Genomic DNA, 27,697 nt, shown 5'->3' on the forward strand with positions numbered 1-27,697 from the left:
TCAACCCCCGCATCCGCGGAATGGGCTGGAATTCCGCAGGAAGGCGCGCGTGCGCACGCGTCGATGGACACGGAAATTCACACGCCACACCCTTGCGCGTTCTAGTCCAGGGAGCCGGTGTGCTAGCCCGGGCCGCGATCCGGAAGCAGAGCGACTTTGGCTCCGCCCCGTGAAGGCTACTTGGTGCAGCCGCGCAAGCGCCATTTCTCTAGGGGCGGGGCATCGGGCGTGCCCGCCCTCTTCCCCCGGCGTGCCCCGCGGCAGGCGCTGACGTGGCTGCCGTCAGCGCCGCCATCTTGTGGGAGCGAAACCAACGCCTGGCTGGGAGCAGCCGCCGCGGAGGTGAGGTGCGGGGCGCGCTGGGGCCGAAGCTGGGGAGGCCACGGGCGGGTCATCGTGGGCGTCGAGGGGTGCTCGATTCAGGCTGCTAAGGGCCAAGTCTGGTCGGGCGGGCCGGGATCTGTGTCCAGTGGACCTAGCGGCAGGCCGGGCAGAGGATCCGGGCTCCCCGAGTCCCGCGTCGCCCACGGCCGCTTGGCCCTCCCCCACTCCGCGGCCCTTACGCCTGGCCTCCCGCCGCGGGCCGCAGCCCGGAAGTCCGGCCGGGACGCCGGCTCCTCTCCAGGAAGCCAGATTTCCTGCTGTTCCTCTCTGCGCCTCTCCTAGGCTCCACGGCCCGGGAGCCCGGGAGCAGGGCTCGGGGAGCACGGGGTCTCCCTCCTAGAAGGGTTAGCCGACAGCTTCAGATACGGTACGGGCCTTGGGGCGGGGGAAACTGAGGCTTGGGTGGCCCTGAGACGGCGTCAAGGTCACTCAGGTGGCGAGGTCTTCCTCTCTTTCTCGAGTCCGGTTCCTGTCGGCCCAGAGGATCAGAGCTGTAGGAGGGGAAGGGATGGGACAGGTGGATAGGGGCTGGGGACTGCTGAACCGGGTGCTGGGATTTAAGAAGAGCATATGCGGATCTCGGGGGATCCCAGAGTGCCCACTCTGATCCCCAGCGAACCGTAATTTGGGCCCCACACTTCTCCGGTGAGATCTTCATTGAGGTTTACACTCAAGGGCCCGGTGGCCTCTGGAGGAGTTGGGTCTTGTTTCACCTCTGGACTGACTCCCTTGATGCTTTGTGTGTGTGTGTGTGTGTGTGTGTGTGTGTGTGTGTGTGTGTGTGTGTGTGTGTGGATTAGAAGGGCCCTTCTGACTTGGGGAATTTTTAACCTGGCCGTTGGAACAACCTGCTCCCAGTCTCTGAATCATCTCGGGTAACAGACCAGATCCAGTACACAGTTCTTCCTGTCCAGTCAGGGTGGTGGTCCTGCCATGTTGGACTGTATGTAGCTGAACTGTTGCATGGTACCTAAGTGCTCGGGAATCTGCTCTCATCAAGGAGCAATTCTCCCATCCAGAAAGTGACTGTTTTGCCCGAAAAGGAAGGGGCAGGTACTCTTTAGTCCCAGAAGTCGCCGGAGAGCCCAGTAGTTGATGCCACAACCAATGCTGGAGTAGTCCGTTGTAGTTCTTGTTTCACAACTAGTGGTCAGCAGTTTTTCCTGCAGGCTGATTCTGGTGGTTTCTGCAGTGTGTGTCAGACAGAAGACTAGTGAGATGCCATGGTGCTTTGTGTGCTGGCTCCATGTCCCTCCTCGGTCTTAACCAGTATCTCCAGTGTCTGACGCGGGCGACTGTAATGCCCTCACCTTTGAGCTTTCAGCAGCACTATCACAAATAGCCTAGTCTGAGACTTGATGAACTGTTACTACCTGGTTTCTCTGTTTCTCCAGAGTTGAGAGTTGTGTGGTGTGAGGGGCAGTCACAGATGTGTGAGCTACGTTGTTGGAATTACATTGTCTCCCTGGCATAAAGGTTTCTCTTAATTCAATGTCTGTCGCTTATCCTTAAACATCTTGTTGAAAATAAGTCTGAGTCACTGGATCACTCACTGCTGTCTTGCTTGTGAGGCAGATGTACAGAATTGCTACTTCAAAAGGGTTTAAGAACTAGGGGTAGAGTGCTTTTCCTAGCTGTATGAAGTCTTGGTTTGGATCTCCAGCATTGCACACACAACACGGTTTAACTGTGAATAACAGCTGACTCATACTCAGTCTACTCATCCTGGAAGGAAAGTAACAATAACTAGTTCTGTGCTCCTCACACACGCTTCTGATTGTAAATCATGTAGCTAAGATGTCCACTGTGCTTCTTGCACGATAGTATTTTGTAGAGGGGTTGTTCAAATTCTTTACTCCACGGGGTTGCTACCTCTGCCCAGGACCAGACAGGCTTCAAACTACAGCCTTTTTTTTTTTTTTTTAAAGGTAAAGGTAAATTAGACCAGTATTGTGGTGACCCAGTGTCAGGCATCCTAACCAAGAGAAAAAACTTGTTGTGCAGGTTCATGCAATAGCTTGTTAACAATGGTTTGAGGGTGTTGGGTCAATGTTTTTCAGATTCTTTGAATTAAATGTTACATTGATGTGCAGGGTTTTTGTTTGTTTGTTTTTAAGACGGGGTTCTCTGTGAAACAGTCCTGGCTGTCCTGGGACTCACTCTGTAGACCAGGCTGGCCTTAAACTCAGAGATCTGCCTGCCTCTAGTGCTGGGATTAAAGGCCTAAGCCACCACTGCCTGGCTATATATGTCATTTGCATTCAGGAGCCCATCAGACCCCAGGCTGCTCTAGGTTGCTATGCCATTCATGATCTGTCCCTGTGCCTCTCATGAATCCCTTTGTTTTTTGATGTTCATGAAATTGACAGAAATGGTGAGAGAAACATGAAAATTTCTTTGTGTTGAGATCTGACATTAAGAGCATCTTTGTGTGTGTGTGTGTGTGTGCTGTATCCACTATTGAAAAAGGTTTGATACTGCCTGCTGAGAAGTACAGGATAGCTGGTGTGTGTGTGTGTGTGTGTGTGTGTGTGTGTGTGTGTGTGTGTACACACATTGGGATTCCTCTGTAATAGCTTGTGGTGTTGCTTGTCAATATCCTGAAAGGTAATTCAGCCCTCTCAGGTGGGTCAAGTGGCCTGGCTGGAAAACTTGTTAGTATGGGCACATGCAAGATCTTTATTTCCAGGAGGACCTTTTAGGTGTTCACTCTCCTGTCCTGCTATAGATACAAAGAAGTAGTGAGACTGATTAGGGCCCAGCCTCCACAACATTCTTACCTGGTCCTGTTTCCTGATTTTTTTACTCAAATTGGTAACAGGGCTTGCTGCCTATTAGCAGCCAATATACTAGGAAAAGTGGTACTCCTGCAGGCCCTGATAATAGGGAAAATTTTAAGTGATAACGGGAGTTGACAGAAAATAGGAAGATAGACCTATGTTTTATTGGTGCTGTTCATGGGGAAGAAGTTCACTGTGTTGTACAGGTTTGCCCTAAACTCAATCCTCCTGCCTTAGCCCCTAAGATTACGACCTGCTGGGATTACAGGTGCTCCCATGCTAGGCAGGCATATTTTTACAGACAGCAGTTAGAGATGATTAAGTTTATGTGGCAGACAGCTCCCCATATTTCTGAGGATCTGAGAATTGCTGCTGTATAGTATGGGTGAGTGGGACTTGGTTATTATCACCGCACATTTCAAGAAGTATGTGATATCTGTAAAGATAAATATACCTGTCAAAGGGATGCTAGCAAACTAGAACTCTTTCCAAAAGGCTCTTTGTGCTTGATGACTGTATGTTAAACAATAACTTTTTGTTGGTATCAATTATCAAAATATTTTTACAATGGCATATACTGAAACAGGGAAATTTGTGGCCCAGGTTCTCTAGGTGTCCTCTGACAGGTTTTTCTTTCTTCCTTCCTCCTCTCTTTTTTTTTTTTTTAATTCTGTTGGTATGATTTAGGTGCTTGTGGCCAAGAAAGGGGTTTCTAGATTTTGTGAGACTCATTGCTGAAGAATGAGAATGAACGCAGAGCTAGATGGCCTGAAGTGTGTGTTTTCCTCTGAAGCTTCCTGTTCTGTAGATAACTTCTTCCTTGTTTGAATCCAACAGCTTATATTTAAAATACTCTGTCTTCTAGTGACGTTGGTGGTGAAATTTTGCTTGGCATTATTTTCAATTTTTAACATTTCTCTTCTGTTAAGGTCATATCTGACTTCGGACATACCGAGGTATTCAACTGAAATGTATGTTTAGAGCTAGCATTCTTTGGGGTAGGTTTGATGCATATCTTGCTTCTTCAACGGCTTTACCTTCAGTTCCCAGGTCTGTGCACACCTGAGTCCCTAGATGTTACTGGTGTAGGAATGTTCACACAATACGCCTGTGCATAGTTTAAAATAGTGCAATTTTGCTTGTTGGCCCTGTAGTTTCCCAGACAGTCATTAGGATTAGCCTCTCCGCAGGTGTGTGATCTTTATTTTAATCCCAAAGGCCTTCATAAACTTTTTTTTTTTTTTTAATGACACTGCTTTCTCTTCTCTGATAAGGAGTCACCTGTGAGGGGCCTAGTGGAAGAAGGTGGAGGCGGCAGCCTTACTTAGCGTTAGCCTTACTTAGCGTTGGACACAAAAGCTACTTGTCCGTGCCTGCTTTTGGAGTGTTCGTCCTGACCCTCTTTGAGTGATGAAGGCAGGCACTGGGGCCTATCCAGGGAGGTGGAAATGTCACCTCACAGGTGACATTTATGCAGAGATCTGATAGAAAAAGATTGGCAAGTTTGAGGGAGGAGCCAGAGGCCTCTTAGCCCAGGACAGTTGACACAAGGGCTCTGAGCTGGGTAAGTGTACTCTGAGTATGGAAACCAGCCAGGAGCAGTGTGGGAGGAGGGTAGGACTAGAGAGAGGGTGCTCCTGGTCCCTGGAGCAGCTTTGTAGTCCTCAGAAAGGATATTTAGAAATCTGTAGGAACCTTTGGTTCTCTCAGGTGGGAGGCAACGCTCTCTGGCATTTAGCCACTTGTGTGGTTTTCATGTGGGTAGAAAATCCCTCTGTGATAGCCTAAGCTTGATCACAGAAAGATAAAGCTTTTCTTTGGCATAATATTAACAGATGTTCCAAGTCTTTCAGGAACCCAGCTTTAACCGCCTTGTAAGTCAAGGGCAGTGCATTTTGTTTTCTTCAGTGCCTTACAAAAGGTTGTTCTCTGTCTTCAGGAAAAAAGTTAATTTTGGAGGTGGCATGCCCTTGAGATTGCTGTGGTTGGCATTTAGTGCCTCAGTAGCTAGCCACCTCCCTTTGTTCTGTGTATGGGAATGGCTGGGCCTAGCATTAGAGTAGAGTTTCACTAGAAGTTACTTCCCTTTTTGTCCCTGTGATGTCACTGTTGGGGCAGACTCATGGGGATCTTCTCTTGTGCAAATGTTAGGTTGTCTATTGGCTTCTTTTCCAGATGACAGATTTAGTGGGTTAAAGGGTGTGGTGGACACCAGACGGTCCCATGGCTACTGTATGTGAGGGTTCTAACATCACAGGTGTCACTTTGCACCTGATTATCAGTTGTTGGAATGTAGCTGGATGTGGCAGCAGCAAGTCTCCATGGTTTAAGTCTGAAGAACTGGGTGGAAAAATGAGAAGGGGGCCTATTTTGGTGGAAAAGCTGGATATGGACACATGGAGGATCCTTACCCAGAGAATGGGGCCAGTTGCCAGAGAATGCCTTGGGTGCTGGTCACCTGAGGGGAGGCCTCTAAAAACTAAGGCAAGGCATCAAGTTTCTGACATCGGGAAAATGGGGAAATAGGATTGAGTAGTGTGTGGTCAGCAGTGCCTGGCTAAGTGTGGACAGTGGACTTGGGGGGTGTGGTCTTTGTGTGTGTGCCTCACTCCAGCAGGGTGGGGCAAGACTGCAGCAAAGTTGAGCGAGCCTAGTGACAGCTCAGCCTTTCTGTACACTTTATTCTTGTTTCCTCCTGAAGAGCAAGTATTCAGAAGAAGGGGCAGGGCACTCTTTACCCTCCAAATGAAAGTTCCCTGAAGGTAGAAACAAAGGTTTTTGGGTTTTTTTAATTATATATATAATATATATATATATTATATTATATATATAATATATATAATTGTTTTTTTTTTTAATTTTAATTTTTGTGTGTGTCTGCATGTGGTTATGTAAGTGAGTGCAGTGTTCAAGATCCTGTATGAAGTGTGTCAGGTCCTCCTGGAGCGGTACAGACAGTTGTAAGCAGCCTGACATAAGTGCTGGGAATTGAACTCTGGCCCTCTGCAACGGTAATATTTGCAGTTGCAGCCCCTCCTTTTTTGTTGTCATCAGACTATTTCAAACTATAGCCCAGGCTGGCCCTGAACTCGGGGCAATCCTACCTCAGTCTCCAGAGTGCTAGAATTACAGATTTGAGCCATTGTGGTGTCAGAAGTCAAGTTTTGAAGATTGACTTACTCAATAAATACCCCTGTAGCCACCAGCCTCTTTGTCTGAAGTAGGGCTGGACCTAGGATTAAAGTTGAGTTTTAGTAGAAGAGTGCCCTGCCCACTGTAGCTGGTTTGAGGAAGAGCTTATTTTATGAAAGCACAATGAACTAGCTGTTGGCTGTTCCAGTTCCCTTTTTCTTCGGTGTGGAAAGGGCCTCTGGGATGCCATGTCCAGCTTCATTGGCCCCACCCGTGTGTGTGTGTGTGTGTGTGTGTGTGTGTGTGTGCGTGTGTGCGCGCGTGTGCGCGCGCGCGCGCGCGCTCTCGTTCATTCGTTAGTGTTGGGGGTAGGCAACTCATGAAGAAAGGGGTAAGCTGGTAAAGCTGCATTACTTTGATTTGCCTTGCAACAGAAATTAAGAGTCCTTGGTTACCAGCTCCTCCAGGTACTTCTGCTTCTCCTGTTCCTAGGGATGGTGGTGTTTAATTTGGGTGTGTGATACTTGGCTTGGCTTTGTGCCTACTCTGCCCTCAGTAAGGAACAGTGGAGCAGGGTGCCATGGAGAGGCCACAGCCACCCTGAGACTCAGCCTTATTGCTTCAGCAGGAGCCCTGGGTGGTTTGAGAACATGCATGTTAGCAAACAAGTGTTCTGTGGATCTCAAGGTAGGAGATCAGGGTATGATCTTGGGTCATTTCCCCTCAGTTCCAGTCTACAACAAAAACAAGCTGCACCTGTCTATAGCCAGCTGGTATTGTCTCCTCTACACACGTGCGTGCTCCGTCCACATGCTCAAGAAGGATAAAGAGTAAAGGGCTAGGGTCTGGGGGGCACAGCTAACCTGGGACTTACAAGGAGTCAGGGTGGGGTCTTCCTTGGAAGCACCTGACTGGTCCCAGTCTGATATGGTAGTCTTGTGGCCATGTTGAGTTGCCTAAGGTATGAAGAATGCCAGTCGGAACAGTGGCTACAGGGTCACTAGGGAGGGCTGGGCTGAGCCTGGTCTTCTGATTTCAGTCATGGTGGTTTTTCAGTTGCATCTCATGTTGTCCTATTACTGTGCTTTCCACCATTTTAGATGTGTTTCTGGGTTGATGAATGTTTGTGTTCCTTGCTTTGTTTTGTCTGTGGTTTTGGGGGGCAAACCTAATGCTTTGCTGTTGAGCTGTTTCCAATTCCAGATCTGTGGTTTTGGAGTTTTTCCAGTAGGATAAGTACCTCCTGCCAAAGTAGAAATATGGTAGCAGTGTGTTAGGGCAGTGGTTCTCAACCTTCCTAATACAGGACCCTTTAATACAGTTCCTCATGTTGGGGTGACCCCCACCCCAAAGTTATATATAATATATAATTTAAAATTATATAATTTTGCTATTGTTATGAATTATAATATGAATATCTGATATGTAGGGTCTCTGATATAAGACCCCCAAAGGGACAACCAAGACTATTACACAGAGAAACCCTGTCTGGGGGGGAAAAAGACCCTAAATGGGTTTTGACCCACTGGTTGAGAACTGCCACGTTAGGATGTGGGTTCTATTGCTCCTGGGTAGATGCCCTGAGCATACAATGCTGCAAGAAACTCCAGGAAATGTGGATTTTATTCTGGAAGCCCTGACTCCCAGTTACAAGTCAGGATTCTGATGCTGAGAGGAAGACCACACACGGATACATGACAGGATGCTTCTCCATTGGAGCCTTTACAAGTCTCAAAAATTGTATTTCATGAAGCCCAGTTAGTACTTGCTTAGAGCTGCTAATGTATAGAGTTAGTGTGGCTGTGAATGTGTTTGGTGACATATTTTGAAGGTAGTTATGTTAAGAAAGGGTAATGCGCCGGGCGGTGGTGGTGCACGCCTTTAATCCCAGCACTTGGGAGGCAGAGCCAGGTGGATCTCTGTGAGTTCGAGGCCAGCCTGGGCTACCAAGTGAGTTCCAGGAAAGGCGCAAAGCTACACAAGGAAACCCTGTCTCGAAAAACCAAAAAAAAAAAAAAAAAAAGAAAGGGTAATGCTTAAAAGTAGAATAAAGGGAGAAACAACATAAAAACAAGGTTCAGCATTCTTGTTACCATAGTTCAAGAACTCAACTCAGAGATACACACTGATTTTGGGGAGGGGGAGAACATTCATCTTAAGTTTGCAAAGAATCATCCAACTTCATTTTCACTCATCATCCCACCTACTCACATCAGACCTAGTGAGTTTCCCAGTCCCTTAACTCAGAAGACAAGAAGCTTGGGGGAGGCGGTGTGCAGAGCAGGCTTGTGTTCCAGCTCCCAGCCTGGAGCATGCTGATTGAGTCACAGTTCTGCCCTTACAGGAGTGTTCCAGCTCCCTGCCTGTCCTAGTCCCAGCACATTCAGTTTTCCTCTTAAGCAGCTTTTATGAAATAATGACAAATGTAGAGCAGTATTGGATTGTGTGAACAGACCAGACCTAGAATATTTCACTGAGGTGCACGTGAAGACCTAAGGCTTTAGGAACAGACATGCTCAGTTCCTGTTGATGTACAAAAAGCACTATGTGCAGAGGTCAACATGTGAGCGTGTTACACATGACACTAAAGAAACCTCCTTTTGCCGGGCAGTGGTGGCGCACGCCTTTAATCCCAGCACTCAGGAGGAAGAGGCAGGCGGATCTCTGTGAGTTCGAGGCCAGCCTGGGCTACCAAGTGAGTTCCAGGAAAGGCGCAAAGCTACACAGCGAAACCCTGTCTCGAAAAACCAAAAAAAAAAAAGAAGCCTCCTTTTTAAGTTATAGGCATCCTGTTTGGGGATGGTTCAGGATTTCATGTATCTGATTGTGTGTCATTGTTGGAACACTGGCACTCTTTACTAAAAACTTTAGCTAAAAATGTTCTATATTGTGTTAAGGTTCTTTCAGAAAAGTTTCAGATTTGGTATTTTTCCTCAAATATAACAGCTGAGAGTATATACTATTGGTCTGTGTGGTTGAACATATGTAATTAACTAATTTTGAGACAGGATCTCACTGTGTAGCACTGGCTATCCTGGAACTCACAGAGATCTCTTGCCCCTGATTCCCAAGTGCTGAGATTCAAGGTATGTGCCATTGTGCCTGACTAAATATATGTAATCTCCCCTGACCCCCTTTGGTTTTTCAAGACAGGGTTTCTCTGTAGCTTTGGAGCCTTCCTGGAACTCACTCTGTAGACTAGGCTGGCCTCGAACTCAGAGGTCTGCCTGTTTCTGCCTCCCAAGTGCTGGAATTAAAGGTGTGCACCGCCACCCCCCACCCCCGCTAATATATGTAATTTATACTGCAGTGGATTTGTCTTAAAGCCGAAGGGAGAAACTAAAGAGTTGGCTCAGTCAGTAATAATACTTATTGCACAAGGACTTTCTGACTAAGCCATTCCATCTGAATTAGTGCACTCTAGGGTCAGTGAGAGATCTTGTCTTTTTCTTAAAAATAAAAAAAAAACATGTTTTAAAAGATTTTTAAAATTTTTAAAAATACATGTGTTTTGCCTGCATGTATCATGCAGTGCCCTCAGAGGCCAAAAGAGGGCTCCACATCTCTTGGAACTAGAGCTAAGGACAGTTGTAAACTGCCGTGTGGGTGCTGAGAATGGAACTGGTGTCCTCTACAAAAGAAGCAAGTGCTCTTACCCTCTGAGCCATCTCTCTAGCCCCCTGAAAGGAGTTAACTCTTAAAATATCACCAACTTTTTATTCATGTAGTAAATTTGAGTCCTTTTCAGGAAGGAACATTCTTCAGCCCAGAGCAGAAAACCTCTCTTCCTACTGGGATTCTTTCAAAATAGTGTCAACAGTTGGAGAGAAATGGCAAACCTACACAGTCTGATTTAGAGAAGGTTGTCTGACTTGTGCTTGGGTGTCCCTGAATCTGAGGACGGTGGACACCCCCCCCCCCCCCCAGCCCGGCTGCCCATCAGGCTCCTGTTGAGCTGCTAAACCAGTCTGGTTGCATTCATTCATCATTGTGGAGTAGGTGTGGACTCAGCTGTGTTTTCTCACCTTTACTCAAGAGTCCAGGAAGGCCCTGCTACAGCAGTGTGGGGAGTGTGGTTGCCAAAGGGGAGACTGCTTCAACCTTTGTCCTACCCTCTCCAAAGAATGAACTTTCTTGACCCCATTCCAACTTGGTGGTTGTGGGCCTTCCTTCCTAAGGCATTCCCTCTGGTGGCTTGGGAAGCAGAATAAACCAGCAAGAGCTCTCTGGGAAGTCTGTTTTCACTGCCTGCTAATGGAGTAATGCAGAGGAACCTGAAAAGCAGGTTTGGCTTGTATGTGGGATTGTAGAGGGAAGGTGACAGCACCTTGACTGGGCATCATGCAGTCAGGGCCTGTGCCCAGCCCCTGGTGGTGATTATTAGTCCATGTAGCTACTGGGCTTTTCTCTCAGTGGAGGCGTTCTTGGGTTTGAGTCTGTTCTAAAAGCAGTAGATGTAGTGCCACGAGGACACTAAGAATGCCAATGCAGAAGTGCTGATTACACAGAAGTGCCTGTGTGAGCAGGGGTATCTACATGCTTGTTTGCAGAGTGTTTTAAGTCTGGAGCTCATCTCATCATTTAATTCTATGACTGCTTTTCATTTTGGTGATTCTTGTTAAAAAGAAAGAAGGAGCCAGGCGGTGGTGGCACACGCCTTTAATCCCAGCACTTGGGAGGCAGAGCCAGGCAGATCTCTGAATTTGAGGCCAGCCTGGTCGACAGAGTGAGATTCAGGACAGGCACCAAAACTACGTAGAGAAACCCTGTCTCGGAAAAAAAAAAAGGAAAATGATCGCTGTGGTTTTCATAGCCCTTCTGTAGAGAAGGCAGGTTAGCCCAGCACACTCAGCTGTAGGCCATGCCCAATTACATTCAAGAATGCATCACTGGATCGCCATTAGTCATGGACAGTGAGGCAGTCATGCAGCTATGCAGTCAAACTTGGCTGAGATCCCCACCACTGGACAGTTATTTAGGGTGTCTGCCTGCTACTGTAGGGACCTGTTAGGGTGCAGGTACCCCTTCTCCTCTGTGCTCTTGTGGTTTTTGCTGTTGTTGTTGGTTTGGGGAGGTACTTTCCTTTTTGAGACAGGGTCTCATGTAGTTCAGATTAGCCTTGACTAGCCCACTATTTATTACCAAGGATTGATTATTCTTGAACTCGCTTCAACCTTACAAATGCTGGGATCATAGGTGAGCACTACCACATATAGCAGGTACTGTTGGTTTCTACACATTACCTGAGCATAAAGAGCTGTCTTACACCCCCTCTGCCTCACCAGCCTTCCATGTATACCCTGCTTACCACTGTTTCTCCATTGATAACCACTTGTGATTTGGAAGGAAGGTGGAATTTTTTGTAGTTGTTGCTTGAGATGGGGTTTCTCTGTATAACAGCCCTGCCTGGCTGTCCTGGAACTCACCTTGTAGACCAGGCTAGCTTCAGACTCACAGAGATCTGCCTGTCTCAGCTGGGATTAGAGGCATGCGCCACCACCATCTGGCTAGAACGTGGAATTTTTTGCATGGACAACTGATTGCTGATCAGATATCCATCTGCTTCTGTTGGACTTTTTTGCTTAAAGTAAATTATGTGTTGCTCTTTGGATTTTTGCCTGTACTTTTTCACTCTCCCAATTCCCCACATCACCAAAACTCAAACAGCTAAGTGGTGTGTCCCTGCTCTATGGCAACTAGTGAGTCCCTTCTTAATTCATCTTGGACTCACTTCCTTTTGCCTGGTTTGGATCCTCAAAGGATGACTTGCCATGTTGAAATTAGTTGTTCTTCCCTATCTGTAATTGGTAGGAGTTAAAGGTTGAGAGCCATAATCTCAGAATTTTAAAGAGTATTGCCTGAGAGTCTTCCTCCCACCAGCACTGCGTTGTCACTGTTTTGGCAGCAGGCCTCAGCTCTTAAGGCATGTGCTCCTCCTGCCTAGCTAAGAGTCTCCTCTCTGTAGTTTTGTCAGTCTGTCCTGTCCACCTGTCTTTTCTTTCTTTTCTTCTCACTTCTTTCCACCCACCACCACCCCTTTTGGCCATTGGTTTTGTTTTTTAGTTTTTCTAAAGAAAGGTCTTGCACTAGTTCAGGCTGGCATCAAACTTGAGGAAGTCTGCCAACCTCAGCCTCCCTCATGCTGGGATTACAGGCATGACGCAACATGCCCAGATTTATTTCTTCTTCTTTTTCTTTGATAATCTCAGTATATGTTCCAGCCTCTGCCTCCCAAATATTCGAATTACAGCCATCTTCTTGTGTTTATAGTTTTCTTATTATGCTTTTTGGGAGCCTTCATTTTGAATATACTACTATGGTCTGAATGTATTCCCTAAGTTCATATATAGGAAATTGAACCCAGTGCAATGTTGGGCAGGTGTTTGAGTCTTTTTTTCCTCGAGACAGGGTTTCTCTGTGTAGCTTTATGCCTTTCCTGGATCTTACTCTGTAGACCAGGCTGGCCTCGAACTCACAAAGATCCGCCTGGCTCTGCCTCCCAAGTGCTGGGATGTGCACCACCACCGCCTGTTGGGTGTTTGGGTCTTAAGGTTCCACCCTCAAGAATGGATGAGGGCCATCCTGAGAAGGGCTTTGAAAGTAGGTTCACACTCACTCACCACATGAGATCATGGCATTCCTCTCTGGAGGATACAGCTGAAGGCCAGCCACATCTTAGAGCCAAAAAATCTAACCTAATCAGGCCATGATTTGGGATGTCCAGCTCATCTGTTGTTTTGCCCAGTTTGTGTTCTGTTGTAGTAGCACAGAGGGACAATACGTAGGGAAGCCTTGTCATCCTCTCTCACACCATGCTTGTTCGTTTTCCTGTGAGGTTAGCAGCCTTGTATAGTACACAGGTACATCTCTTTCTGAAGGCTCTATGGCCTTCTATTTGCTTTTATTATTAGGAGTTAACAATCAGCATTTAAGAAAGCAGTAAAATCCATTTGGATGAAAAACAAGTGATGAATAAAAGTGGCCACCAGAGACCAGAGCCCTTAGAAGCCTTACTATCCTTTCTCAAAGCCCCTAACATCTGATACGCTCTGGTAAATTGGTGCCAGCTTAGTTGATTGGCACCTCTAGCATTTCTGTTCTGCCAGTGGGCCCTTCTGAGTGTGTGTACATGCCTTGGAGGAACACATCCTCACATTTACCTGTTATCATAGGAGCATCCTTTTGTGTAGGTTTTCAAGGGAATATGTTGCCATCAGTTTACTCTTTGGGTCTCTACCTTCTCGGGCTGCTTGAGATGGATGGAATATTGCCTTAACAACTGTCTCTCATGACCTGGATGACAGAAATGCCTGGAGAGGTGACACCACAGTTCTTTCTGGGCTTGTCCTGCTGTCACCAGGAGGTGATGGAACATTTGGCCTGTAGTATCGAACCTAGAGTGTGACCAGCTCTCTAGTTGTAATTTGTGGTACTTTGACACTTCGAAGTAAGGATAGAGATGTAAGGTGGTTCTTTCTGATCTTGTAGAGAACTCTGTTAGGCTGTAAGAGGCCTCGTGTCTCTCTCAAAGCACTCTTTTTAGAGAGTAAATATGCCAGCTCCTAAGTGTGAGTGTGCATGGCTGTAGTTAGATATCCAGATAGGTGAATAGACTTGGGAAACAAGGTGGGTTTTTTTTTTTTTTTTTTTGTATCTGTGCCTTCCTTGATTAGTGTGTGGCCTTTAGATGCCTAGTGAGTCTGGTAGACAGGGTTTTCTGCCACCTGGGACCTGGGATTGAATTATCTCTCCTCCCCCATGAGATTTTAGGAGGGATGGGAAAAGGCTTGGGGCTGGGGACTCCTAGGAAGGTGTGTCTCTGACCTGCCACAGGCCCTAAACTGGCAGCACATAACAGGACTGGAACAACTTGCTTCCCCAGGTCTCTGGCCAGTATCGCTTCCACCTGTCCACAAGCATGGGGAATATCTTTGCAAACCTCTTCAAGGGCCTTTTTGGCAAAAAAGAAATGCGCATTCTCATGGTGGGCCTGGATGCTGCAGGGAAGACAACAATTCTATACAAACTGAAGCTGGGTGAAATTGTGACCACCATTCCCACCATTGGTGAGAAGCTGGGCCAGGACCAGGGTGGAGGTTGGGTTTGGTGTTCTGGAGTACAGAGGAAACTCAGCTGTAACCCTGCCCCCAGGTTTCAACGTGGAGACAGTTGAGTACAAGAATATCAGCTTCACTGTGTGGGATGTGGGCGGCCAGGACAAGATCCGGCCGCTGTGGCGCCACTACTTCCAGAACACCCAAGGTGAGGGGCCAATCCTTGTCCTGGATTCCTCTTGTTTGCCCCAGAGGGATGTACTTGCTCACTGAGCCTGATGATGGCCTTGCCAGTTTCAGGGCATAAAGCCACACTAAGCATCATGGCCAGTGGGAGGACTGGATCTAGAGCCTGTGGGTAGATCAGGTGGGGAGTGTTCAGTATGTGCAGTAATGTGGCTGTGTTGCAGGCTTGATCTTCGTGGTGGACAGCAATGACAGAGAACGCGTGAATGAGGCCCGTGAAGAGCTCATGAGGATGCTAGCTGAAGATGAGCTCCGGGATGCCGTTCTCTTGGTGTTTGCCAACAAGCAGGTAGGTACCAGCAAAGTCCTTCCCTGATGGAGAACCTGTGTCAGGGAAGAGAGAGGGTGGGTGAGAGGCTGCCCCGGGTGCCTGGCTGCTGCTGGTCCCTGCCACTAATTCCTCCTTTCCCTCAGGACCTCCCCAATGCCATGAATGCGGCCGAAATCACAGACAAGCTGGGGCTGCACTCTCTACGCCACAGGAACTGGTACATTCAGGCCACCTGTGCCACCAGCGGGGACGGGCTCTATGAAGGACTAGACTGGCTGTCCAATCAGCTCCGGAACCAGAAGTGAACCAGACCCCTCCCTCCCCCTCACTTCCTCTTCTCCGCCCTCCGCTTTCCTCTCATGTGGCAAACGTGCGACTCTGTGGTCCTGAGTGCCAGAAGCTGTCTCCATGGGTTGGTCACAGTGTGCATCGCACCGTGCTGTACATGTGCAGACGCAGCCTGCAGCCAGGTTTTTATTTAATGTAAATAGTTTCTGTTTCCACTGAGGCAGTTTCTGGTACTCCTATGCAATATTACTTAGCTTTTTTATTGTAAAAAGAGAATCAACTCACTGTCAGTACTGAGAAGGGATTTGGGTGTAGGGGCACCTGGCCTCCGGGAGCCATTGGGCTGTAGACTGGTGTCAGTATCCATTTGGTGGTTGGTTTTTAACCCAAACTCAGTGCATTTTTTAAAATAGTTAAAAATACAGGACAAGAACACTTGAACACACAGAACGGAGACTATGCCTAGTGTAGGTTTTGCAGTAATGGCCTGAATGCTAGTCCATCGGATCACCTGTTCCCGTGGGGACAGGAGAGAAGGTGACAAACCACCATCCGCTGCATGGTCACAGTAGAGCCCCCGTGACTCGCCTGTCTTTGGGTCACCTGCATTCCATAGCATTGTGCTTGTACTTGTGCTCACATGGTCACCTAGGGGTGGGCTGGGAGCCATTGTGCGGTGCAGGGCCCGGCTTGTATTTGGTGTGTGGCCGGGCCAGATGGCAGCCTACATACCCAGCTTACTCTTGGGCCCACTTGGACGCGCTGGCAGGAGGCCTGGGTCTCACCAGCAGGAGCGTGTGCAAGCTGGGAGGGTCGATCCATTCCAGACCCACATCCTGGAGCACCCCCATCTCCATGTGTGAAGTAGCTTTCTCCCTCAGCCTGCAAGGGTCCGATTTGCCATCGAAAGACGACCTCTACTTTTTTCTTTTGTATTTTGATAAACACTGAAGAAGCTGGAGCTGTTAAATTTATCTTGGGGAAATCTCAGAACTGGTTTATTTGGTGTCGTGGAACCTCTTACTGCTTTCAATACACAATTAGTAATCAACTGTTTTGTATACTTGTTTTCAGTTTTCATTTCGACAAGCACTGTAATTATAGCTATTAGAATAAAGTCTCTTAACTATTTGATGGGCTTGTGTGTTAGTGTCACCACTGCCAGGCTGCCTCCTAAGAGAGCCCTTTTAATTCAAGAGAAAACAGGTACCCTCCAAGCCCTGGTAGAAGTCGGTGAGACCTGGGTGTCTTGTTGGCTCCCCTCACGTCTCAGGGTCACTACCAGCCTTGGTGCTTTTGTGACAACTGAGGTATGCCTCCTATCCTTTCAGTAGGTGGCCAGCCTTGGGATTGTACATGTCTCTGGGTGGATGTGGCCACTAGGAGATCCAAAGTCCTGAGTGGGCCCCTGCCTAAGTGGACAGACCTTCACTCCCTTGAGGTGGTGTTTTAGATAACTAATCTTCACTCATGCTTAGGTGGCCACCTGAAGGGCACAGGTCAATGTACAAGCCACAGCTTGAGTCTCAGGAAGTATCCCCACCCAGCAGATACTGTTTTACAATCAGAAGAGAACAACTTGCTATATATAGAGAGAGTCTAGCTTGATTTCTACTGTCTGCCCATGCATGCATACAGGCCCTAAAATTGCTATTATTTGTCTGCTGAACCCACTGCTTCTGCCTAGGTAGGAACCAGACTGGACCTCTTGTGCAGACAGCAGGTGCATTCATTCATATCCACAAAAGTGTTCTTCCAACTCCTTGGTCATTTGTATGGTCTTAAGGCAGCCTCAAGGATAGGATTCTGGTCCCTAGACCCTGCCTTCAGGTATACTGGATGGATGCCCCATGCTGGGGCCACAGGATCCCAGCCTAACCTGCCCTCAGTGAGATGATACACTCTACTTTTAAAATACATTTACTTACGTACAAAGTGGGTTGATACAAAAAGTAGAAGTAACCAGATATCCATACACACACACACCCCTAAACCTCAAGGGCCTGTACTGTGGCAGCAGAAACAGGAGTCTGGCCTTAGGCTTCTGGGCAACTATATCTTCCTTGGCATGGGGGCAAGACAAGGGCACTACCTTCACAGAACCACTAGTCTCTGGTCACCTAGGACCCCATTCCTCAGCTGCCTGGAGTGGTTGCCACATAAGTTGCCTCCAAATGGCGAAATAGATCCCAAGGTCCAACAAGCTTGGTTCAGAATCCTACCACCTGCATTATCCCAGACAGGGATGGGAATGGTTAGTTTGAGCAAGTAGGGAGGGGGCTGGTAGTCACTTGGCATCCAGTGACTACTCTTTATAGACCCCACAAAGCTTGGTGGTGGGCAGGGTCTCAGCTCAGGGCAACCAGGGCTTCTGGTGTCCTTTGGTCTAGCCACATTCTCAGTCATCAAAGCCTCTGTCTTGTCGTTTGCGGGATGGGCTCCTTCCACTGTCCTGGCTATGTCCCCGCTTCCTCTTAGAGCAGGGGGAGAAGTCAGAATCATGTCTCTGGTGTCTGGGCCTAGGAAGACAAGGACAACCAGACACTTGAAGGGGTCTCTCACCCTACCAGGGATCCCAACAGGCCTGGCCAGCTCTGCCCCCCACTTCCTTAGTGCCCCTGAGGTAGAGTTGGGCCTAGCTTACCGAGCAGGGGAGGGAGATGATGGGCAGCTGTCAGTCTCCCTTTTGTATTCTTTGTCTTTCTTCTTCTTGTGTTTCTTGTGTTTCTTCTTCTTGTGTTTCTTTTCTTTCTTACTTTTCTTAGAGCTCTCTGTACTGCAAGAGAGAATATAAAGGGTCTAAGTGTGAAGGACTGGAAAGCAATGGGACTAGGGCAGGGTCCATACCACGGCACTGTGCACTGGGAATGTCTACATGTTGTGAGTTTATATTTGTAAATGAGCTTAATTTAGGCTTCTCATCCGCTCCACAAGGCTAAGCTTCCCTCTGGAAAGCTGCTAACCTGGGTGCCTCTTGGCGGGTGGCGGAGGAGCCAGCTTCTCACTATGCAGGCTTGTGTAGCCTGGAACTCACTATTTTACTTAAGTACAGAGTTGACACAAAAGTAACCAGACAGGCACACACTGCTAAATCCCAAGGCCTGGAAACCAGCTGGTGGGAACTCTCAGAGATCAGCCTGTCTGTCTACCAAGTGCTAGGATTAAAGAAAGGCAAGTGCCACTTCTCCTAGCCTCATACTTTAACTGCTCCACCTCCCATCAAACTGGCCTCCTGTCTGCAACCATCACCCTGCTGGGTCACCAGTGGCAGCTTCTGAAACTCCATCCCACTGTCAGGCTCCTGGGCTTCTGGATGGGTAGGCACATCCAGCCTGGAGGTGGAGGCCCAACAACTTAAGTAAAGCCAAAAGAGCTAAGGCAGTGCTTGGGTCCTTCAAAAAGACCCGGCATTCAACCTCCCAGTATGGTACCATTGGCCTAGACACCCAGTCTCTCCTGTGAATACACTCTTGGTGCAGTGTCTTCACGCCCACGCCTGGCATAGTTCACATAGGATGCCAGCAAGAGACTCATTGACGCACATGAGTAGGCAGAATAGGGACTCAGACTCAACTTACTCCAATTCGGCCTTGTCCTCAGCACGGGGCTTCTTTCTGGCAGCAGATGGGGCTGTGCTTGGGCCTTCGCTGTCCACGCGGTGGTGCTATTTGAGAAATTCAGCTGGGGGGAGGGACACCCAGGGAGTCCCGCCCCACGTCTCCCCAGACACCCCCAAGCCCAGGATCCTGAGCATTAGGGTTGACAGGGTTTACCGTGAACACTGACAGCCCAAGCTTGGCAGCCTCTTTGTCTTCCCGGGATAGTGCCACACGGCCTGCGGAGCCACTGCAGAAGACAGAGCATTGAGGACAGTTCTGGACCACCACCCAGTCCTGCCTGCTTCTCCCCAACCCGCCGCACCTGGCACTGCCCAGGCCCAGCAGCCGGTCCACGCCCTTCTCCTCAGGGTCGCCTCCTTCCCGTTTGCAGATCTCCACGAAGTCCTAAGGGAACGCGGGGTTGAGGGGAGTTGGGGGGCAGGAGGTTCTAGACCGGTACAGATAGATCCTCTCCCGCCCTGCGGACCCCCAATCCGCATCCCAGACTCACCTCCTTGCTCAGGCCGGTGGGCTGTTTCCTCACGTTCTTATAACCGCTGCGAGGATCGGGGGTGCACGTCAAGGGGGCATGCGCCCCTGTGGCCTTCCTCCCTGCCCTGCCCACATCTAGCCCCGCCCCGGAGCCACCCAGATCCCATCCCCGGAGCTGGCAGTCGCCCCGCAGCCCCGGCACTCACAGTGCGGCCAGCAGCGCCTCGCGCTCCGCCTCGCGCACAGCCGCCAGCTCTTCCTCACGGCTCGGGCCGGCACACGGCGCACGGTCCTTCGCGTACCAGGTGAGGTCGCGGCCCTTCTGCCAGCGGCCCACTGGCGCCATCAGCGAGTTGCCTAGGTAGTTCTCCCTCTGCTTGTCGGTCTTCACGTCCTCCCAGTTGAACTGGTCCTGCCCGCCACGCACGCCGCCGCGGCTGGAGCCGAACATGGCGTCGGAGACCCTGCACAATCTCCAGGACCCGCAGCCCCGAGCGCCGGACTCCCGCACCACCGGGCCTCCGGACGCTCGCCGTGACGTCACTCGCGCGCCTGCGCCGCTCACGAAGGTGTCCGCGCGCCTGCGCAGTGTGTGGCTCGGGCAGCCTCAGCCGAAGTCCCTCTTTGCATCCGGTGTTCAGTCCAAACTAGACCCACAGGCGTATCCTTTATCCCATTACCACATGCGCCTGCGCACTAGCACCTTGAAAAAAAAACGGCTGCTGTGCCACCTCACGTGTCACCCTTGTGTTAGGATCCTCGGTGGATTGGGATGCCGACAAACTTTGGTGACACCAGGAGGGCGCCGCAGGGCTTGTACTTGACGCCTTGCCTCCTGGAAAGCCAGGCGTGCTAACTCCAAAGGTCTAGGTCAGTGCTGAAACGCAGTCAAATAGTGGCAAAACTTCCCGGAACACTGAGGGGCGGATAAAGTCGCCAAAGAAACAGATCAACTCTTCTGTGCACTGGGTGGCAGATTGTGGCACGAAAGTGAGATAAAGGCCACAAAGTCCAAGCATCCCTAAACCACAGTGATCTGTATTCTGTGTAGGTGAGACTTTACTGACCTACGAAGTACGAAGAACAGAGCTAATTGCATTTTGTTCTGATTGGGCATGACCAAGAAGTCAAGAATAACTTAAGTTCTTTGAAGATAGGTTTAGCACTGTCATTTGGCCCTGAAAAGAATCATTAGTTGTACCTGGCAGCCAATGAATGATCGAGTCGGTATCTGGGCTAAAGCTTAAATGATGAGTGCAATTTTTCTGTATTATAGTCTCAGCCCTGTCTGTAATAGATGTGTGGCAAAACACACCCCCATTACCATGTTTAAATCTTCCACTAGAGTTGTTCTTGAAGGCTGGGCCTTTGACATAATGAGGTAGAGTCTCATAGATTAATGCCCATATGAAGAGAATCCTGGAGAACTCTCTTGCCTTCTGTCACTGGAGTATAAAAATGAGATATTCGCTGTCTAGAACCCAGGACAGATCCTTTGTCCAAACTCAACAGTGCTGGCATCCGGATGATTTTGGGGGTGGTGAGGTTCTTTTTGTGTTGGGGTTTGAATTAATGTTATGTGAGGATATAATGAATTTGACATGAAGATAGAAACATCTCATGTTGATATTTCTCAAAAAGGGAAATTGGAATGTCAACCAATGTGGCAAGGAACATAAGAATGCCTGGGACCTTCCTCAGCTTCTACAGAATAGGGTATGTTCTGTAGAATGATAGAATGATGTTCCTATACCTCAGATGTTTTTCTGAAGACAAACGTTGTTGTGATTCATATAACCTTGAACATGCTGGCCTCTGAAGCAGGCTCCTCTTGTTATCAAAGGAGGTGAGAAATAAAAAAACAAGCCTCGTCATGCAGATTGCACTCAAGTGCTGGGCTGCCTTAAGCCCCCTGGTTTCCAGTTTTTCCGGCGTAAATCAGGAGAGGCAACTTGGCCAACCTCTCCCAGTTTGTTTTTGAAATAGGGTTCACTATGTACCCCTGGCTGGCCTCGCAGAAATCCACCTGCCTATGCATCCCAAGTGCTGGGCTTAAAGGTGTACTTATGTGAACCACCACATCTCACCATAGTATTTTAGGGACCTATCTTGAGAGCAGCTGGATCACTCTTGTAAGAACTCTTCTGTCACTGGGGAAACTTCACATAATTCTACAAGACAAAACATGTATCAAATCTGCAACTTTGAGAATAAATTACTATTTATAAAGTACCCAGGCTGGTGAGATGGTTCAGTGGGTAGCTCTTGCTGCCAAGCCTGGTGAAGCAAGTTTTTTGTTTTGTTTTTTTGGTGGTGGTGGTGGTAGTGGTTTTTTTGAGACAATCTCTCTCTGTGAAACAGTCCTGGCTATCCTGGAACTCACTCTGTAGACCAGGCTGGCCTCAAACTCACAGAGATCTATCTACCTGCCTCTGCCTCCCAGGTGCTGGGATTAAAGGCCTGCACCACCACCGCCTGGCCTGAAGCAAGTTTGATCACCAGGACCCACATGTTGGAAAGAACCAACTCCTACAATTTGTCCTCTGACAACACACAGGCCACAGTGTGTATGCCACCCTGATAATTAAAGGACCCAGTCTGAGCTAGGCCTGATGGCAAGAGTCTGTAATCCAGGTCCCCAGGAGGCCAAATCAGGAAGGTTGGAAGTTCAAGGGCTGCCTAAGCTTACAAAGAGATTTGAAAGCTAGTCTGAGCAATTTAGTAAGTCCCTGCCTTAACATAAGAGAGAAATGGAGCCAGGTGGTGATGGCGCATGCCTTTAATCCCAACACTCGGAAGGCAGAGGCAGGCGGATCTCTAAGTTCAAGGCCAGCCTGGTCTACAGAGTTCCAAAACAGCCAGGATTGTTAATAGAGAAATCTTGTCTTTGAAAACCAAAAAACAAAATAAATAAATAAGAGAGCGGGAGAGACAGAGAGACAGATGGACAGACAGTTATATCTTAATGATAGGTCTTGTCATCCATCCCTAGTCTGAAAAATTACCCAAGCTGGCACTCTCTGGCATCCAAAATAGACGAAAACAGCCCCACTTTTGTTTATGTCTTTGTTCTGAACACAGGCCAAGTATCCACCAACAGCTTGTGAGGCACCTGGTATAAGCCCTGAGTTTATGTCCTGGCTTTGTTAGACACAGCTGGAACCATATCCCTCAGAACAAGATCACACTAGAGATGGATGTATGGCCTGGATGGACCCAAGGGGAGCTGTACAATAAGGGAGCAGCAGTCATGTGGTCCACAGTGAAAGAGGAGTAAACCAGCCATCTCCAGGGAAGATCTCCAGAAAGCAAGATAGCAGCTTCTGGGACCCTCACCATTGACCTGGTATGCTAAGGACGTAGAAAGCTGTGCTGCACTGTCTGACCAGTTTGCTTACTAGGTGAAGCTCAGGGGAGCATGGCTATGGGGCTGGGAGGATGTGGGACACGTGTCCAGACCAGTTCCAAGCCTGTGCAGCCCTGAGGAGCCGCCTATTCCAGGGAGAACCAGAATCTGCAGCAACGGACTACAGCCGTGAAGGGTTGGATGCTCACAGGCCTGCCTTTGAAGTTAGGTACTATGTGCACTCTTGCATCTGGAGGAAGCCAATGGGATCTCATCAACATCAAGATGTACAAAGGTTTAGGCAGCTGTTTATTGGCTTTGGTTTGTGTGGCCACTTATTCTGCAGACTGGAGTAGACTAGGAGTTCAAGACACAGCCTGGCCAGGTGATGGTGCACACCTTTAATCCAGGAGGCAGGGGCAGGTGGATCTGAGTTCAAGGTCAGCTTGGTCTACAGCGTGAGTTCCAGGACAGCCAGGGCTACACAGAGAAACTGTCTCAAAATCAAACAAAAAAGACACACAGCTTGGCCACACTCCTGGGTCCCCAAGGGCAGGAAAGTGTTTGACCCTGAGTAGCCTTTTAGGGAAGGACCAATAAAGGGAGGCGGTGAGAAAGATCCCTGCAGGCTCTGTGTGATCTAGGAATTTAACTTGGAGGTTCCTAGGGGTATGCAGGTAGAGCTGTTAGTTGCTGGGTGCTTCTTGCCCACTGTCCACCTACTTCACAACTAACCTTGTAGCAGTGTTTAAAACCCAGAGGTTTGAAGCTGAGTGTGACAGCATATCCCTTTAATCCCAGTACTCAGGAGGAAGAGTCAGGACTGGTCTACCTAGTGAGTTATAGACCAACCAGGGTAAGACTTTGTCTTAAAAAACAAAACCCACGCCGGGCGGTGGTGGCACAAGCCTTTAATTCCAGCACTCAGGAGGCAGAGCCAGGCGGATCTCTGTGAGTTCGAGGCCAGCCTGGGCTACCAAGTGAGTTCCAGGAAAGGCGCAAAGCTACACAGAGAAACCGTCTCGAAAAACCAAAAAAAAAAAAAAAAAAAACCCAAATAGCCAGGCGGTGTGGCACAAGCCTTTAATTCCAGCACTTGGGAGGCAGGGCAGGAGGATCTTTGTGAGTTCAAAGACATCCTCACCTGCAGAGCGTTCCAGGAAAGGCTCCAAAGCTACACACAGAAACCCTGTCTCAAAAAAACAAGAAAAGCCCAAACCAAACCAAACCAACAAATCAACAAAACCCCACAGGTTTGACCTAAATGGGCCCTAAACCCTCTGATCTGTTTTAACTCCAGAGTCTTTCAATCTGACTTTGATTGAACTGGCACATACTTTCCAGAAATGACGGGTTTCAGGGCTGGACTTCCACATAAAGACAATGACAGGAGGCCATGGTTTCAAGAATGTAGTTTACAGGCAGATGCCTCTCCATCCTTACAAAATGTCTCTGGGTGACTCCCTGACAAGAGTTACTTCTTGGTCTTGGTCCAAAACCGTTTGTATCGTTCAGTGTCAAAATTGTCAATCATCTCTGGCTCTTCCTCCCTCTTCTGCAAGAGCTGAGCCTCACGTTTTCGGAATCGGGCCCGGCGCTCTTCTGGAGATAGGGAATCCAGGTCTAGGGGCATCTGCATGGAGAGAAGTGAAGGTATGTACATGCCACTGGGGAGAGTCCGGAGAGTGGGTGGGAAGACGCCTGGACCTCTTTTACCTGTGCCTTCTATCCTGTGCTGGCCTGCTGGTTACACATTTGGTTGGCCTTGCTTTCCCTTCAAAACTGTAGTTTGAAAACGAAAGTTTTGAAAGGAAATGTTTTTCTACTCCCTTTCCCTAGACTTAGTGTATGTTTGTTTAAGACAAAGTTTTAATTAGTCTAAGAAAGCCTTGAACTCACAATAATCATCCTCAGACTCCAATGTGCTACGATTATAGATGTGTACCATCATGTCTGGTTTGATGTGGTCCTTAAACCAAAGGCTTTGTGTTGTGGAATATTAATTGAAGTTGTGTTACATTTGTTCATGATATGGAACATTTGTTTAATGATGCAAAGATGTGTTGCATTCTTTTATGTTGCATTTGTTGAACTCTGTGAAGCTGGGTCACTGTGCCTTGTCTAAGACACCTGATGGTCTAATAAAGAACTGAATGGTCAATAACTAGGCAGGAGAAAGGCTAAGTGAGGCTGGCAGGCAGAGAGAAAAATAGGAGAAATCTGGGAAGAGATCTAGGAGTGAAGGGAAGGAGAAGGAGAGGATGCCAGGGGCCAGCCACCCAGCTACACAGCCAGACACAGAGTAAGAAGTAAAGAAAGGTATACAGAATAGAGAAGGATAAAAAGCCCAAAGGCAAAAGGTAGACAGGATAATTTAAAAGAAGAAAAGCTGGTTAGAAATAAGCCAAGCTAAGGCCAGGCATTCATAAGTAATAAGAAGCCTCCATGTATCTATTTAGGAGCTGGGTGGCAGGCCCCCAAAAAGCAAAGAGTAAAGAATAAAAAAACCAACAACAGCTTTGTACCTCTTAGAAAAGCACTCTACCAACTAGAACACACTCCAGTCCATATTTGGCGGTTTTTGTTGTTGTTGTTTTCTATTTTTTTTAAATATAATTTATTTATTTTTATTTTATTTGCATTGGTGTTTTGCTGCATGTATATAGACTGTGTGAGGGTGTCAGATCTTGGAGTTATAGACATTTGTGAGCTGCCATGTAGGTGCTGGGACTTGAACTCAGGCCCTCTGGGAGAGCAGTCAGTGCCCTTAACCACTGAGCAATCTCTCCAGTCCCTTGTTGTTTTTAAACAGACTTGTTAAGCCTGGTGCGGTAACACAGGCTTATAATCTCAACACTTAAAGAGGCAGGAAGATTAGGAGGTCAAGGTGATCCTCAGTATGTAAGATCAAAGCCAGCCTGGTTTTCATAAGACCCTGTACCAATAAAACAAAAACAAAACCCAAAAAAGAAATAACTAATTTATTTGTTCTAATTTTGGTGATTGGAGCTTTTGGTGTAAATTCCTCCAACAACCTGTTCCCCTCCTCCTCCACTGTAGTATAGTGACTTTAGCTACATATGAAACTCCAGCCCCAAGTTTTGGCACTGAGGCCCAACACTATGGCTCAGCAGGTACCTATTGAAGGAAGCTTACCGCTAGCATGCGTCGTGGCTCCCGGTATCGGATATGGATAGTGGAACCGTCCTGCTTGACCAACAGCACAGGGTAGAGGCGAGCATAGGCCTGGCGGCGCAGGCGAGTGAGTGAAGCTCTGCTGCTGTCAGCTCTCCAAGAGGATGTGTGGAGGTGGCAGGGTGCAGGAGAGGCTGCCCTCACAGCACAGTGCCTCAGCACGCTACAGACAGACATGCAAACACTGGTTGGTGGACAGGGGTGAGCCAGAGGGCACCAAGTGCCAAGCCTGCCAGCCACTGTCAGGGTATGACCGAGAACTGCCCAGCAACCAGACACTAACAAAGATTGATGAGTCACATTTAGGGACCTCTGTTGAGCTGTTAGCATAGTCAAAGCAGTCTATAGTGGGTGACTCAGGGTACAGCAAGCCTTCCAGCACTGAGGACAGGGGATAACAACTCCTTCCTGGAGAGGACAGGGTGTCTTAGGATGTACCTTAGGGGACTAGAATTCCATGCTTACCCAAGCAGGCTGCCCAAAGGCATTGTTTTTCCTTCGAGCTCTGATGGCACGAGAAAACAGTCACTGGCCCAGATGTAGGACCTGCTAGGCAAGGGGAAAAAAAAAATGTGATTTTTCTACTTGATTATTGTCCTAAAATCCTGGCCTGGAGCTAAGTCAGACGCAGGTGCATCTCTAGCAGCATATCCAGTTGTTTCTTGGTATTCATGGGGAATTGGTTCCCAGAGTCCCATATAGATAATCAAATTGACAGACTGTCAGCTTTTTGCTGTACAATGGCATAGTATTTGCATTTGATCTGTGCACAGGTTCCCATGTGCCTTAAATCACTTAGAACACCTAAAAGAATACAAAGCCAGCTATGGAAAGTGCATGTCTGTATTTCCAACACTCTGGAGGCAGAGGCAGGTGGATCAGGAGTTCAAGGTTATCCTGTTACACAGGGAATTAAAAGTCAGGCTGTGTTGTTGCTTGAGACCCTGTGTCAAAAAACTGAAGCAAACAACCTGAGATTATACAAAAGCCATATAACAGTTATTAAACGATTTTGTTTACAAAACAAAACAAAAAACCCTATGTTCAATGTAGACTAAAAAAAAAAAGTTATCTTCAATCTGTGGTTTGAATTCTCGGTTGCAGAAGACCAGGTGTGAGATCACTGTCACTTGCCAGTCTATCATACTAGCCCTCTGGCCTCGAATTAGAATAGCTCGTGGAGGCATTTTACAAAAGCAGTTAGTTACCAGGGTCCTACCCTCCCAAGACTTCAGCAGGACTGAGGCCCACCCATTCCTGAAGTTTATGGAGTCAGAACCTCCCCCTGTGCGGGAGTGTGTGTTTGTGTTGCTTGGTTCACTTTCTTTTTAACATCGTTTTAGTTTTCATAACAATACCGCGGGGTTACAGACGGGAAAAGAAGCTAGGGCTCCTTTCTCCAATGCCACAAACTCCCAGAGTGGTCTAAGCAGGCGAAAATCGAGTGTCCTACACTCAGCAACATTAAACCAATGGGAGAGTGCGTAGATTGGGAGGGTCCCACCTCGGGTAGGGAACCGAAAGGAGGGGCCCGCTGCCTCTCGAAAGAGAGGTACGATCCCGCTGATCGGTGTCCCAAGTCCGGGACCTCCTCTTCTCCAGCCACGACGAGGCCCGGATTAATCTGTGGAAGAGCCCCCTCCCATTCGCCCCACACGACGGCGCAACTCGCCCTGCCTTTCACTCCTCAGTGGTGGGGCCGGTAGGGGCCGGCGCTCAAGAGACTCCAACCTGCGGCCCCCACCTTAGCGTTGCAGGGACCTCGTAGACCGCCGTGCAGAACTTTACTCAGTAGGTGGTAAACTGAGGCCGGGCCACGTGGGGCCACGCAGGAACCCGTCTCCGGAGACGACGATCCTCCGCCGTGACCCAGGTCTCCCGTAAGCGCCCCGTCGCGCGGCGATGACGTC

The 27,697-nt window shown here is 48.4% G+C and overlaps 3 protein-coding genes across 11 annotated transcripts; 1 reads left to right on the forward strand and 2 right to left on the reverse strand.

Moving 5' to 3' along the window:
• The first annotated feature begins 214 nt into the window (after positions 1 to 214).
• Arf1 (ADP ribosylation factor 1) lies at positions 215 to 16,286 on the forward strand. 2 transcript variants are annotated; one of them, XM_052757429.1, is made up of 5 exons: positions 215 to 342; positions 14,179 to 14,362; positions 14,448 to 14,558; positions 14,761 to 14,885; positions 15,011 to 16,286. In XM_052757429.1, exons 2-5 carry the CDS (start codon positions 14,215 to 14,217, stop codon positions 15,170 to 15,172), a joined length of 546 nt encoding a protein of 181 aa, XP_052613389.1. In that variant the 5' UTR covers positions 215 to 342; positions 14,179 to 14,214; the 3' UTR covers positions 15,173 to 16,286. The 2 variants fall into 2 exon arrangements, with proteins under 2 accessions (XP_052613389.1, XP_052613390.1); XM_052757430.1 differs by lacking the exon at positions 215 to 342 and adding an exon at positions 728 to 751.
• On the reverse strand, positions 15,423 to 21,023 carry CUNH1orf35 (chromosome unknown C1orf35 homolog). 6 transcript variants are annotated; one of them, XM_052757427.1, is made up of 7 exons: positions 19,453 to 21,012; positions 19,266 to 19,311; positions 19,077 to 19,159; positions 18,929 to 19,001; positions 18,734 to 18,819; positions 17,800 to 17,931; positions 17,437 to 17,674 (listed from the first exon to the last, which is right to left on the reverse strand). In XM_052757427.1, exons 1-7 carry the CDS (start codon positions 19,695 to 19,697, stop codon positions 17,554 to 17,556), a joined length of 786 nt encoding a protein of 261 aa, XP_052613387.1. In that variant the 5' UTR covers positions 19,698 to 21,012; the 3' UTR covers positions 17,437 to 17,553. The 6 variants fall into 6 exon arrangements, with proteins under 6 accessions (XP_052613383.1, XP_052613382.1, XP_052613384.1 ...); XM_052757423.1 differs by lacking the exon at positions 19,266 to 19,311 and having other exon boundaries at positions 15,423 to 17,674; positions 19,453 to 20,991; XM_052757425.1 differs by having other exon boundaries at positions 18,929 to 19,159; positions 19,453 to 21,023.
• A 2,629-nt stretch (positions 21,024 to 23,652) lies between these two features.
• Mrpl55 (mitochondrial ribosomal protein L55) lies at positions 23,653 to 27,693 on the reverse strand. 3 transcript variants are annotated; one of them, XM_052757432.1, is made up of 4 exons: positions 27,532 to 27,693; positions 26,253 to 26,333; positions 25,749 to 25,950; positions 23,653 to 24,225 (listed from the first exon to the last, which is right to left on the reverse strand). In XM_052757432.1, exons 2-4 carry the CDS (start codon positions 26,273 to 26,275, stop codon positions 24,067 to 24,069), a joined length of 384 nt encoding a protein of 127 aa, XP_052613392.1. In that variant the 5' UTR covers positions 26,276 to 26,333; positions 27,532 to 27,693; the 3' UTR covers positions 23,653 to 24,066. The 3 variants fall into 3 exon arrangements, with proteins under 3 accessions (XP_052613392.1, XP_052613393.1, XP_052613394.1); XM_052757433.1 differs by having other exon boundaries at positions 26,253 to 26,336; XM_052757434.1 differs by lacking the exon at positions 27,532 to 27,693 and adding an exon at positions 27,465 to 27,485.
• Between the last annotated feature and the right edge of the window lie 4 nt (positions 27,694 to 27,697).

The sequence above is a fragment of the Peromyscus californicus genome, unplaced genomic scaffold, assembly GCF_007827085.1.
Source record: "Peromyscus californicus insignis strain IS unplaced genomic scaffold, ASM782708v3 Scaffold_3__1_contigs__length_106647218, whole genome shotgun sequence".
Classification (NCBI taxonomy): domain Eukaryota; kingdom Metazoa; phylum Chordata; class Mammalia; order Rodentia; family Cricetidae; genus Peromyscus; species Peromyscus californicus.

Coding starts and splice junctions, on each gene's coding strand:
- Arf1 (XM_052757429.1), top strand. CDS start 14,215: ATGGGGAATATCTTTGCAAACCTCTTCAAGGGCCTTTTTGGCAAAAAA. Junction 14,559..14,760: donor CTACTTCCAGAACACCCAAG/GTGAGGGGCCAA, acceptor GCTGTGTTGCAG/GCTTGATCTTCGTGGTGGAC. Junction 14,886..15,010: donor TGGTGTTTGCCAACAAGCAG/GTAGGTACCAGC, acceptor CCTTTCCCTCAG/GACCTCCCCAATGCCATGAA.
- CUNH1orf35 (XM_052757422.1), bottom strand. CDS start 19,697: ATGTTCGGCTCCAGCCGCGGCGGCGTGCGTGGCGGGCAGGACCAGTTC. Junction 18,820..18,928: donor TTGGGCTGTCAGTGTTCACG/GTAAACCCTGTC, acceptor TTTCTCAAATAG/CACCACCGCGTGGACAGCGA. Junction 17,675..17,799: donor TCATCTCCCTCCCCTGCTCG/GTAAGCTAGGCC, acceptor TTGTCTTCCTAG/GCCCAGACACCAGAGACATG.
- Mrpl55 (XM_052757432.1), bottom strand. CDS start 26,275: ATGCCTTTGGGCAGCCTGCTTGG. Junction 25,951..26,252: donor CCTTTGGGCAGCCTGCTTGG/GTAAGCATGGAA, acceptor GTCTGTCTGTAG/CGTGCTGAGGCACTGTGCTG. Junction 24,226..25,748: donor AGCCACGACGCATGCTAGCG/GTAAGCTTCCTT, acceptor CTCTCCATGCAG/ATGCCCCTAGACCTGGATTC.